The sequence below is a fragment of the Neopelma chrysocephalum genome, unplaced genomic scaffold, assembly GCF_003984885.1.
Source record: "Neopelma chrysocephalum unplaced genomic scaffold, ASM398488v2 Primary Assembly neopelma1_82, whole genome shotgun sequence".
NCBI lineage: Eukaryota > Metazoa > Chordata > Aves > Passeriformes > Pipridae > Neopelma > Neopelma chrysocephalum.
The window spans coordinates 2,408,882-2,420,056 of record NW_020897744.1 but is presented as its reverse complement, the minus strand read 5'-3'; the positions used below and the strand labels follow the sequence as shown (position 1 = coordinate 2,420,056).

At 66.3% G+C, this 11,175-nt stretch overlaps 1 protein-coding gene across 1 annotated transcript in view; it reads left to right on the top strand.

Annotated features, from left to right (window-relative positions):
* HIC1 (HIC ZBTB transcriptional repressor 1) overlaps positions 1 to 11,175 on the top strand; it is a 20,947-nt gene extending 9,772 nt beyond the window's left edge. Inside the window, exons 2-3 of the mRNA XM_027690972.1 lie at positions 6,776 to 7,035; positions 7,730 to 11,175. Of these exons, the coding sequence (XP_027546773.1) occupies positions 6,984 to 7,035; positions 7,730 to 9,675 (1,998 nt within the window). The 5' untranslated portion in view covers positions 6,776 to 6,983 and the 3' untranslated portion in view covers positions 9,676 to 11,175. The remainder of the gene's footprint in view (positions 1 to 6,775; positions 7,036 to 7,729) is intronic.

The window sequence follows — 11,175 nt, the reverse complement described above, 5'->3', positions numbered from 1 at the left end:
GCCGCCCCCGCCGCCCCCCGCCCCCGGCCCGCACGTGGGGCTGCGCCAGGCGGCACCGCGCGGCCCCCGCCCGCCGCAGAACTGCCCCCCCGCACCGGTGTCCCGGTCCCCCCCTGCTCCGCCCCCACCCCCCCGGGGGCGGGCAGGTGCAGCGCCCGGTGCCGCGGGGCTCCGCTGCCCCCTCCCGGCCCCGCACCGGGCTCCGTCCCCGCTTACCTGGGGGCCAGCCCAGCCGGTGCCTTACCTCCTGCGGGCCCCCGCGGCTGCCGGGCCGGGCAGGGGCCCCGCGGCTCCCGGCGGGGCCGGCGCCGGTGTCGGTGCTGCGCTGTCCGCAGCGCGCGGGGCTTTTATAGGATCGGGCTCGTAGTAACGGGGATCTCGGCTCATTCATAGAAAAGCATCAACCTACACAATGACGTGAGCGCTACGTCAGCGAGGAAATTTAGGGAACGGGAAGACGCTACTATTTATATCGGCGCGGGGGGAGGACAGCGGCCCGGAGCCGGGCAGGGGGTCCGGGATGCAACGGGACCCCGGACCCCCCCCCGGCTCCCTCGCGCCCCCCCCCCCCCGGTGCCCGATCCTCGAGGTGCACAGTGCAGCAGCACCAAGCACCCCACATCCCTCCTCCACCTGCCGCCAGACCCAGGGGCCGTGCACCCACTGAGACACAAGGAGAGGGTCTCTGAGGGTCTCTGAGGGCTGCCGCGTGGGGCACCCCCTGCTCCCATCCCGAGGTATCCGTCCTGGCGCCCACGGGAGTCCAGGGCACCCCTTTGCCCCAAGACCACCCCACTGGTCCAGAGTGTGGCCCCATCCTAGGCTCGTGGTGACACCATGGGGCTAGTGATTTGGCTGTCTGAGCACCTCATCATGGGAAGGGGTTGCACAGGGGTCCCCATACCTGGGCACCAGCCTGGGCGTGCCCCCTGTTCACCTGCACCCCCCACCTACAGCGATGTCCTGAGCAGTACCTCCCACATGACCCCCCGTAAGAACCTCTGTCCTTTCAGTGTCACGAGCACCCATGGCTGCCAGTCCGATGTCCTGCAGGAGGATGGGACAGCAAAAAGTGATGGCAACGGGTGAGTTTAGAATACATGGGGGGACACCCCATTGCAGCACCTTGCTGCCCTTACCCCTCGCTCCTGGCAGGTGCTCCCACCAAGGCTGCATCCCCCAAAAGCCATCGGTGCCACAGAGACAGGTTGTGGCTTCGTGGTTGAATTAATTTGGCCTCCCCCCGCCCCATCCCAAGTGTTGGCACCCCCCCAAGATGGGACTAGAGTTGTACCCAGGGGGATGTGGGGAGGGATTCTTTCCCCTCCTTGTGCATCTGTCCGTCCATCCATCCATCCATGCATCCCCCCCCATTCCTGCTGGAGCCGTCTGACCTCACTCTGCTCTGGCGAAGCATCACACCGGTCGCCACAGCAACAGCGGCGTTGTCATTGACAGCAGCATCCGCGCCCGCCAGCATCCGCCGCTGCGCAAGGCCGCACGCTGCTGCAAGGCCACACGCTGCTACGGGGGGCTCAAGCCACAACCCTCCTCGGCACCCCCCTTATTGCTCACTTACACCCCCAAGTACCTGCAGAGCGCTTCAGGCAATTAACACCCCCAACCCCATCAGCATCTCCCCATCCTCCTCCAACCACCCCGCTTAAGTTGCTGCCACCCCCTGGAACCCCCCAAAAAACACCTTACCCCCCCGGGCTAGATAGGGGTGTCCCCCTCCTCTCCCCCTTTTTTTTTTCCCACGCAGCACCGGCGCCCGCCCCGTCGGGACTCTCCGGTTCGGGTAGGGGAGGGGGGGAATCGCTGCCGCAGCGCTCCCCGCCGCAACCGTGACTCAGCCCCGGGATTAGTCAGCAACCGGGGCCGGCCCACCAGCAACCGGCTGCGCAGCTCCGCCGCTCCTCCGGGGGCCGCGACCCCCTCCACTCCCCGTCCCGGTACCTCGACGCGCACAAGGTCGTGTCGGGGGATCGGGACGGGGAGTGGGGGGGTCGCGGCCCCCGGGAAGGAGTGTGGGGGGGTGTCGCATCCCGGAGCGTGGCCCGTTGCTGCCATCTCGTGGGCTTCCCACCAGTGGCTACAGCCGCGTCCCTGTCGCGGGGGAGGGGGTATAGAGGGGGCTCGGTGTTGTGGGTGGGGAGGGGAGGTCAACTCTGGGGCTTGGAAAGGTGGTGAGTGGGAAGGTGGTGGTCGCTGAGGGGGATTGAAGGAGGAAAGTGTGTTATCACCTCACGAAGCATCACCTGATAGGGAAGGGATCCCATCGTGCCTCATCGTCCCATAGAACAGGGGGTCTTCACTTGCCTGAGCATCACCCCGCAAAGGAGGGGTCTTACTTCAAAGGAAAGGGGTCTCATCACCTCTGCCCCCAAATATCATCCCCCTGGAAGTGTTCCTCACCCTGACTGAGCATCATCCCACGAGGAAGTGGTCCCACTGCCCCCTGATGCATCACCTCAAAGGCAAGGCGTCCCATCACCCCATCAAGCATCACCCCACAAGGAAGGGGTCCCACTGCCCCCCAAAACATCACACTGCAGGGGTGGGTCCCCTTGTTTAACTGAGAATTGCCCCACAATTAAGGGGTCCCATTGCCCTGTGAAGCGTCATCCCATAGAGAAGGGGTCTCATCACCTGTTCCCCCAAATATCACCCCACTGGAAGTGTCTCTCACCCAACCTGAGCATTATCCCACAAGGAAGGGGTCCTGCTGCCCCATGAAGCATTGCCCATAGGGGAAGGGGTCCCATCGTTTCACCAAGCATCACTCCGCAGGGATGGGATCCTCACCTGCCTGCAGAGAAGGGTTTCCACCACCCCATCAGGCATCACCCCACAAGGAAGGGATCCCATTGCTCCACAAATCACCTTTCAGGGATGAGTGCTCTTGTCTCCCTCCCCATAAGGGGTCCCACTGCCCCTCTCCAGCTGTCAGGGACCTCACAAAGTTCAACAAGGTGGATTGCAAAGTCCTGCTCCTGGAGAGGAAGAGCCCTGGGCTCTGGGATATCCAGGGATTTGCCCAGTTGGATAGCAGCTTGGTGGAAAAGCCCCTGAGGGTCCTGGGGGACACCAAGTTGACCACTTGTCCTGTGAGGAAGGAGGTGAATGGTGTCCTGGTCTGTTTTAGGAGGAGCATTAACAACAGGTTCTTCTGCTGTTCAGGGGAGAAGATCCTTCTCCTCTGCTCAGTGCTGGGGAGGTCACTCCTGGAGTGTTGGGTCCAGTGCTGGGCTCCCCAGTATGAGAGAGATGTGGGCATACTGGAGGGAGTCCAGTGAAGGACCACTAAGAAGATTAAAGGACTGGAGCATCTCCCCGATGCTGAGAGGCAGAGTGTCTGGAGAAGAGAAGGCTCCCGGGACCTGATCAGTGTATACACATCCCTGGAGGAAGGGTGTGGAAAGGACAGAGGTAGGCTCAGCTCCGTGGTGCCCAGTGCCAGGAGCAGGGGCAATGGGCACAGACTGAGTCACATGGCTTCCTCTGACCATCAGGGAACATTTTTCCACTGTGAGGGGAGCGCTGGCACGGGCTGCTCAGGGAGGTGCTGGAGTCACTGTTCTTTGAGATATCCAAAAGCCATCTGGGCACAGTCCAGGGCAATCAAGTCCTGGGTGGCCCTGGAGCAGAGGGTCAGGTGATGACCTCCTGGGGCCCCTCCGAACTTCAACCCCTGTTTGATTCTGTCTCTTGTGCACCCCAACACCCCTCCACAAGAAAGGGCCCCTCTATCTCCTTGCAGGGATGGGTGCTCTTGTCTGACCGAGTATCACCCCATAAGGAAGGGGTCCCATTGCCCCATCAAGCATTGCTACACAGAAGAGGGCTCCCCACCCATCTGAACATCACCCCAAAGGGAAGGGGTCCCCTTGGCCACCCCAGCATTGCCACCCAGATTATGCAGCAGAGAACAGCCACCTCCAGCCTGGCCACCCTGACTGAAAGGGGAGACTGTGGTGTGCTGGGGAGGCTCTGCCTTTCCTGCCACCTAGCAGAGGTCCTCTCATGTTGGGAGGCACTTGGCATCCTGGGAGCATCTGGAAGTGTCCTGTGGCTACCCCCAACCTTGTTTCACAGCAGGCAGGGCTCCCAACTCTGGGAGCAGCACCGGAGGCGGGCAGCACCGATCCACTCTCAGCCCGGAGCAGCTCAGCACTGTCACGAGTTTCACGGCCTCAGCCCAGCCCAGGTGGAGGGGACACGCATCCCCCTGCACACCCAGGGGGCGCAGCGCTGGGGCGCGGGGGGCTGCCATAGCCCGGCACCGCCGGGAAAATGAAGTGCGAGCTGCCAGCGGGGGCTGCAGGCTCCTGGCGGTGCCGGATGCGGCCCGGCTGGCCAACGCGCCATAATCGAAGACATGTGTGTGGGCTTTGGGGAGAGGCTGCGCTGGGAAACAGGGCCCTGCAGAGACCGGGGGGCTGTATCCTGTCCAAAAGCCCAGGTCCCACATGAAGCCAGGCATGCGAACGCGATCCAAACCACAGCTGGATTTGAACCGAATCTCCCAGCATCTGGGCTAATTTGCTGCAACTTTGATTGATCGTGGGGAGGGGGCACAGGCGGGAGACGCTCCAGCTCAGACCTCCCAACAGAGCCAATGACTTAAGCAGAGCTGGTTCCAATCTGCTCAGCACATTGAGGCGAAAATGCCCCTTTCCCCGAGCGCTCCCGGTCGCCGGCGCTGGCTCTGCTTGCGATCCCGCAGCCCGGCCGTCCCTGTCCCTCAGGGCTGGACATCGGCTGCAGCTCCCTGGGGAGACCCAGCAGGTTTTGCGGTCTCTGGATGCAGAACGCTGGGTCAATCTGTCGGGTTGGGACCCCTCCAGAAGACTGAGCAGGACATGAGGGGGGATACCAGTGCAACCAACCCCCCTCCACCTGCCCCAAACCCCTGCGGGCACCGATCCGCCCCTCGGCTCCTGGGAGAGGCCGGGAATGGGAGAGGAGCTGTAAAAGAGGGTGGAAAAGGTGAAGGTTTTTCCATTCCCCCGCCTCGGTCGCTGCCCCCAGGGCTCGGCGTCACTCAGCAGGTAGCTGGGGCAGCCCGGGGTCCCGGCCGGCCCCGGGGGACGCAGCTGTCTGGGAGCCGCTCGCTGCCGTGATTTATGCAGCTCAGCCCCATAAATTACCGGGACGGAGCCCGCGGGAGCCATCGCTCACAGCGACGTCCAGAGCTTGCTGCCAGAACCTGAAACACTTCCAGCCGTTAATTGAAGAGAAAAAAAAAATAAATAAAGGGAGTGGGGGAGAAATTAGTGCCCGGGGAGTTGGGATTAAACTACAGCTCTAACGAGGGTCGCCCACGTCCCGCTCCCAGGATCTCTGTGCTTCCTGTGGGCACAAACCCAGGATGGGGAGCAAGGAGGGGGATTTCTGAGCTGATGTCTGGGATGAGCCCACAGCAGGGTCCCCATGGGCAGTGACACTCCATCCCGGTCCCGAGGGTGGTGTTTCCGTAGCGAGCTGGGACACCCTGGATCTGATGGGAATCTGAGGGCAAGTTCCAGGTGAGTGATGCTGAGCCGTGAGGGCAACGACTACCACCACCCTGCACCCTCTCTGCCAGCACCTATCCTTTTTAGTCCCAAATTCAGGGCTGGCCAAACGTTGTCCCACGGACTGGGTACCTCGCACTGGCTCCCTCTCACCAAGGGGCCGGGGTTATGGGGTGAAACCCCAGCACCATCAGGGATGGCCCAAGCCGGGAGAAATGGCCAGTGCTCGGTGTGCCTTGCTCAGGTCAGAGGGTGCCGGCAGGACCTCCCCGGACTAGCGGCCGTCCCGGAGAAGCCCATCACGATGCTTTGCTGTACCAGGAGGTTGTGCAAGAGGCTGCGGCTGTGAGAAAGGAGAAGTGAAAGTGTGAAGCGAGAGGCGGCTCCCCCCGCGCCAAGGGGGGTACCCCAGGCTGCACCCCCAGCCCAGCAGCATTTTCTGGGGGAGGGATGAAGCGAGGGGGAAACGTGGCGCTGCCTCCTTCTCATTCCTCTCCACCTCCTCATCCCAAACCACCGCAAGCCCCCAGCCCACCCCGAGCCGCCGCCACTGCACATCTGGGCGCCAGCGCTGCGGCCCCCCCGCTTTCTGCCCTCCCCCACCACCAGAAAATTAGGGCCGGCTGCCTTCTCCTCTCCTCCTCCAAACCCTTCTCGACATCACCACAACCCATTGGGGTCCCCTCTAGGCACCCCAAAATGACAGCACCCACTTCAGCCCTCCCACCCACTGGGTGCTATCCCTCGCCTCCCGTTATGTGTCAGCACCAGTCTCTCGGGTGGGGCAGCGAGCAGGACCCCCTCCACTTCATCCTTGCCCACCGTCCGCCCCGTCGGGTCCCACCTGCGCGGGGAGGAGCCGCCTCCGGTAACCGGCGGGGGTGGAGCGCACCGGGAGCCGCTAGATGGCGCCCTACGAGCGGTACCGACGGGGGGGACACCTCGGCCTCGGCCCGGGGACACCCCGGGACCCCCCCCATTTCGGGGTTCCAGGCACCCCCCGGGGTTTCTCCGGGCAAAGAGCGACGTCCTAAGGATGGAGACCCCCGAGGGGGCGGTCGTGGCGCGGCGGGAGGAGACCGGGAGGGGGGAAAAAACCGGGCTGGGAGGAGGAGGAGGAGACCGGGATGGGGAGGGAGGGGTGTGTAAAGGGGGGGGCCCGGCTTGTCGGTGCCCCGCCCGGGATGGGAGGAGGAAAACCTCCCGCCGTCCCTTTAACAGCCAGCGGCGCTGCTCGGAGTTCAGGCCGGGGTCAGGGGGAGTTCGCAGCCCGGGTTTCACCTCCGAGCTGGCGGCGTCGGGAACCCCGAGGAACCGCTGCTGCTTCTTCCACAACCACCTCTTCCTCCTCCTCCCGTTCCGTAGGACCGGCCGGGAGCGCGGGGTATGGAGGAAGAGAAGCAGCAGAGGAAGAGGAGGGTGGAGGGGAGCAGCAACCGGCGGCGGCCCCCCAGGGGCTGAGCCATGAGAGTTCACCGAGACCTCAGCTGGTTGGCGGAGGCCACCGGGCGCCCAGGTAAAAAGAGGAGGGGGACACCCCAAAAACTGGGGAAAATAAGCCAAAAAAGCAGCTCCGCTGGCGCTTGGCTTTACGCACCTGGGCGGGGGGCACCGGCACCGGAACGGAGGCGGGGAGGGGAGGTCCCGCTCCCCCTCCCCCGGAGCGTCCTCCCGCTCACCTCGAGGGGGGGAGAGGAAACGGGGGCGGGGGGCGCCCGGGGGGTCCGGTCGGCCGCCTCCCGGGACCGGGGCGCATAAGAGGCGGGAAGGCGCGGCGGGGAGCGGGGCAGCGGTGGGGTGCAGGGAACGGCGGGCGGGTGGCGGGCACCGGGTCGGTGTGTTCCCCCCCGCGTTTCCCCGGCAGGTGGGCGCGGGGTCGCGGGGTCCCGGGGCTGACGGGGCCGGGGCGCGGCGCTGGCGGCGGCGGCGGGTGATGTCACTTTCTCCAAAAACCCTCCGGGGGTTTTCGCCCCCCTCCCGCCCCCCCGACCCGCCGAGAAACGAGCCCCCATATAAGCGGTGGCACCGACCGGGCGGCCGCGCAGAGCGGCCAGGACGCAGCGGCGTGTGGGGCTGAGCCCCGACCCCCCCACACCCACCCACCCCGCGCGGCGGGTGAACCCCCCGACGTGCACGTCGATCCCCCCCACGCGTGGTGGTGGGCACGTGGGGCCGGTTGCGGCGCTGACGGGGCGGCCGGTGTGTTGCAGGGCGGCGGGCAAGGAGCGGGATGCTGGACGCCATGGAAGTGCCGAGCCACTCGCGGCAGCTGCTGCTGCAGCTGAACACGCAGCGCACCAAGGGCTTCCTGTGCGACGTGATCATCGTGGTGCAGAACGCGCTCTTCCGCGCGCACAAGAACATCCTGGCAGCCAGCAGCGCCTACCTCAAGTCGCTGGTGGTCCACGACAACCTGCTCAACCTGGACCATGAGATGGTGAGCCCCGGCATCTTCCGCCTCATCCTCGACTTCATCTACACCGGCCGCCTGGCCGAGTGCGAGCCGGGCAGCGAGCAGAGCCTGGGTGCCGTGCTGGCTGCCGCCAGCTACCTCCAGATCCCCGGCTTGGTGGCCCTGTGCAAGAAGAAGCTGAAGCGCAGCGGCAAGTACTGCCACCTGCGTGGGGGCTACGCGCCCTACAAACTGGGGCGCGGGCTGCGCGCCGCCACGCCGGTCATCCAGGCTTGCTACTCGGGGACGCCGCGGCCCGTGGACCTGCCGCCCGTGGAGCCGGCGGCACCGCTCAACACGCAGTGTGGGGAGCTGTACGCCTCGGCCGCTCAGGGCACCCCACTGCACCCCCACGGGCTGTGCCCACCCGAGCGCCACTGCTCGCCGCCCTGCGGCCTCGACCTCTCCAAGAAAAGCCCCACCGGCCCCTCTGCCCAGCTCCTGCCCACTGACCGCCTGCTGCCCGGCGAGCCCCGCGAGCCCTCGCTGCCCCCACGGCACGACAGCCCCCCTGTCAGCGCCGGCCTCCTGGCCAGCCACGCCGCTGCCTACAAGGACTCCCCACCGAGCGGTGAGCCAGGGGGGCACCCCCACGCCCCCGACCCCTTCCGCAGCACGCCGCCCTGTGCAGAGCCCCCGCTACCCCGTGCTGACGGGCGTGAGCTGATGTACCGCTGGATGAAGCATGAGCCCCTGGGTCCCTACCTGGATGAGGGGGAGGCGGAAAAGGAACTGGAGCGGGAGGAAAAGGCCGAGTCACCACCCGCGGCACCACAGCCCCGTTACCCCAGTGTGGAGAGCAACGACCTGGAGCCTGATAACAGCACAAGCGAGGAGACGGGCAGCAGTGAGGGCCCCTCACCTGGTGATGCGCTGGACCGCTACTGCAACCACCTGGGCTACGAGCCGGAGAGCCTGGGCGACAACCTGTACGTCTGCATCCCCTGCGGCAAGGGCTTCCCCAGCTCTGAGCAGCTCAACGCCCACGTGGAGGCCCACAACGAAGAGGAGCTCTATCACAAGGCGGCGGCCGAGCAGGCCGTGCCCTTCCTGGACAAAGGTGGCCCAGGGCTGGGTGACATCCTGCGGCCCTACCGCTGCTCCTCCTGCGACAAGTCCTACAAGGACCCGGCCACGCTGCGGCAGCATGAGAAGACGCACTGGCTGACGCGCCCCTACCCCTGCACCATCTGTGGCAAGAAGTTCACGCAACGCGGCACCATGACCCGCCACATGCGCAGCCACCTCGGCCTCAAGCCCTTTGCCTGCGACGCCTGCGGGATGCGCTTCACCCGCCAGTACCGCCTGACCGAGCACATGCGCATCCACTCAGGCGAGAAGCCCTACGAGTGCCAGGTGTGCGGTGGGAAGTTCGCCCAGCAGCGCAACCTCATCAGCCACATGAAGATGCACGCGGCCGGCCCCGACGGCAAAGCCAAGCTGGACTTCCCTGACAGCGTCTACGCCATGGCCCGCCTCACTGCTGACCAGCTGGGGCTCAAGCAGGAGAAGGCGGCTGAGCTGCTCTCCCACACCTCACACTTCCTCAGCGACCCCAAGGCCATGGAGAGCCTCTACCCGCTGGCCAAGTTCACGGCCGAGCACCTGGGGCTGAGCCAGGACAAGGCGGCCGAGGTGCTGGCGCAGGCTCCGCACCTGCACGCCGAGGCCGCCCGGACCATAGAGCGATACTCGCCCCCCTAGCGCCGGCCCGGCCGGGGGGCTGGGGGGGCCGCTGGGCTCCCCTCGCTGCCCCGCGTGGAGCTGGGAGGGGCGAGAGGCCGTGGGCACTCGTCCCCTGGCGTTGCCGACGGCCCCAGAGAACTCGCTCCTGACAAAGGTCCCGTGACAGCTGCTCTGGGATGGATGGACGGCGTGTCCTGCGACCACCGCCCCGGTTTGCCTGGGAGAAGCCGATAATTCAGGGACTGACCTCGCGGCACGTCCGCCCCTCGCCGAGGGGGGCTGCCGGGCCCCCGGCCCCGCGCGGGAGCGACACACAAGCTGTGAGGCCGGGCTGCGCCCCGAGGCTTTGGAGGACATGAGCCCGCTCCTTACCTCAGGGCTGCCCCCGGGCGAGGGGACACCCGCGGCAGCCGCCGCGTCACCCCGGCTCCACGGTGGGACCCGCCGGCACTCGGCTCTGCCGTGACGGGACCCGGACTGTAAGTAGTTCATCCGTCGTGGCCGGAGCGACGCCTCCGTCCTGAGCGGGAGCGGCCAGCGCTGGGCTGGGGGGTGTGTGCCGGACCACCCCCCCAGGGCCACGCCGGGGGCTCGGGGACAGACTGACGGAGGGGGACGGTGGGGTTTGAGCAGCAGGCGGGGGGTGGCGGTCGGATCCATGCTGGGGAGGCTGAGGAATCGCGATGCTCCTCGCCCCGGGGCAAGCACTGACCTTCCATCCCGAGCCCAGGGGCTCGGCCGGTGGCCCTCCGTGTTCTCGGGAGGTGGGGCAGGGCCTGCCCCAGACTGAGCCCCTGGGCCCTGCCCCGGCTGGCGCCGCACCATCAGGGATACCCAGGGGGGCCCCGGGACCCGGCGGCTTCGCCCTCGGGCGGCCACTCGCCTTGATTATTTTTTTTATTTTTTTATTTTTGCCAAAGACGCCCGTCCCCAGCGCGGCCGGGCCGGGCCGGGGGGTCCATGACAAAGACAAAGCGGTCTCTGGTTTGTCAGCTACGGGAGGTGGGCAGGGGCTGCGGGAGGGGGCCGGGGGGCAGAGCCCAGGGGGAATGTGTGACCTTGGGCCGAGTCCTCTCCAGGCACCCCGTGCTACCACCGCACCTCCTCTCCCACCTTCTGCTCGGTGTGGGCAAAGTCCCCCCAGCCTGGACCCCCCCGGCCCGTGCCCTGACCCCTCCGTTGGGGCTAATGTGAAGCTTCACCCTCCCCTCCCGAGCCCCCTCCTCTCCTTTGCACACGAGGCCCCGGGCGGCCGCCAGCACCGACTGTCCCCGGCCTCGCAGCCACTGTGCCTTAGCCTGAGCTGGCCACTCCTGCCCAGTTGTCCCCCGAGCCTGTCCTGGTCCCCCAGGGCTGGCGGTGTCCCCCGGAGCTGCCGCGGGGTGACCGGTGGTGGTGGCAGCACCCAAAGCACAGCTGGCAGTGCCCAGCAGGGCCCCGGCCCCCCTGTATCACGTCCATTTGTACACGGGCTCCTCGCCCTTTTTTTTTCTATAGTCGAAATGGAATGAGCAATAA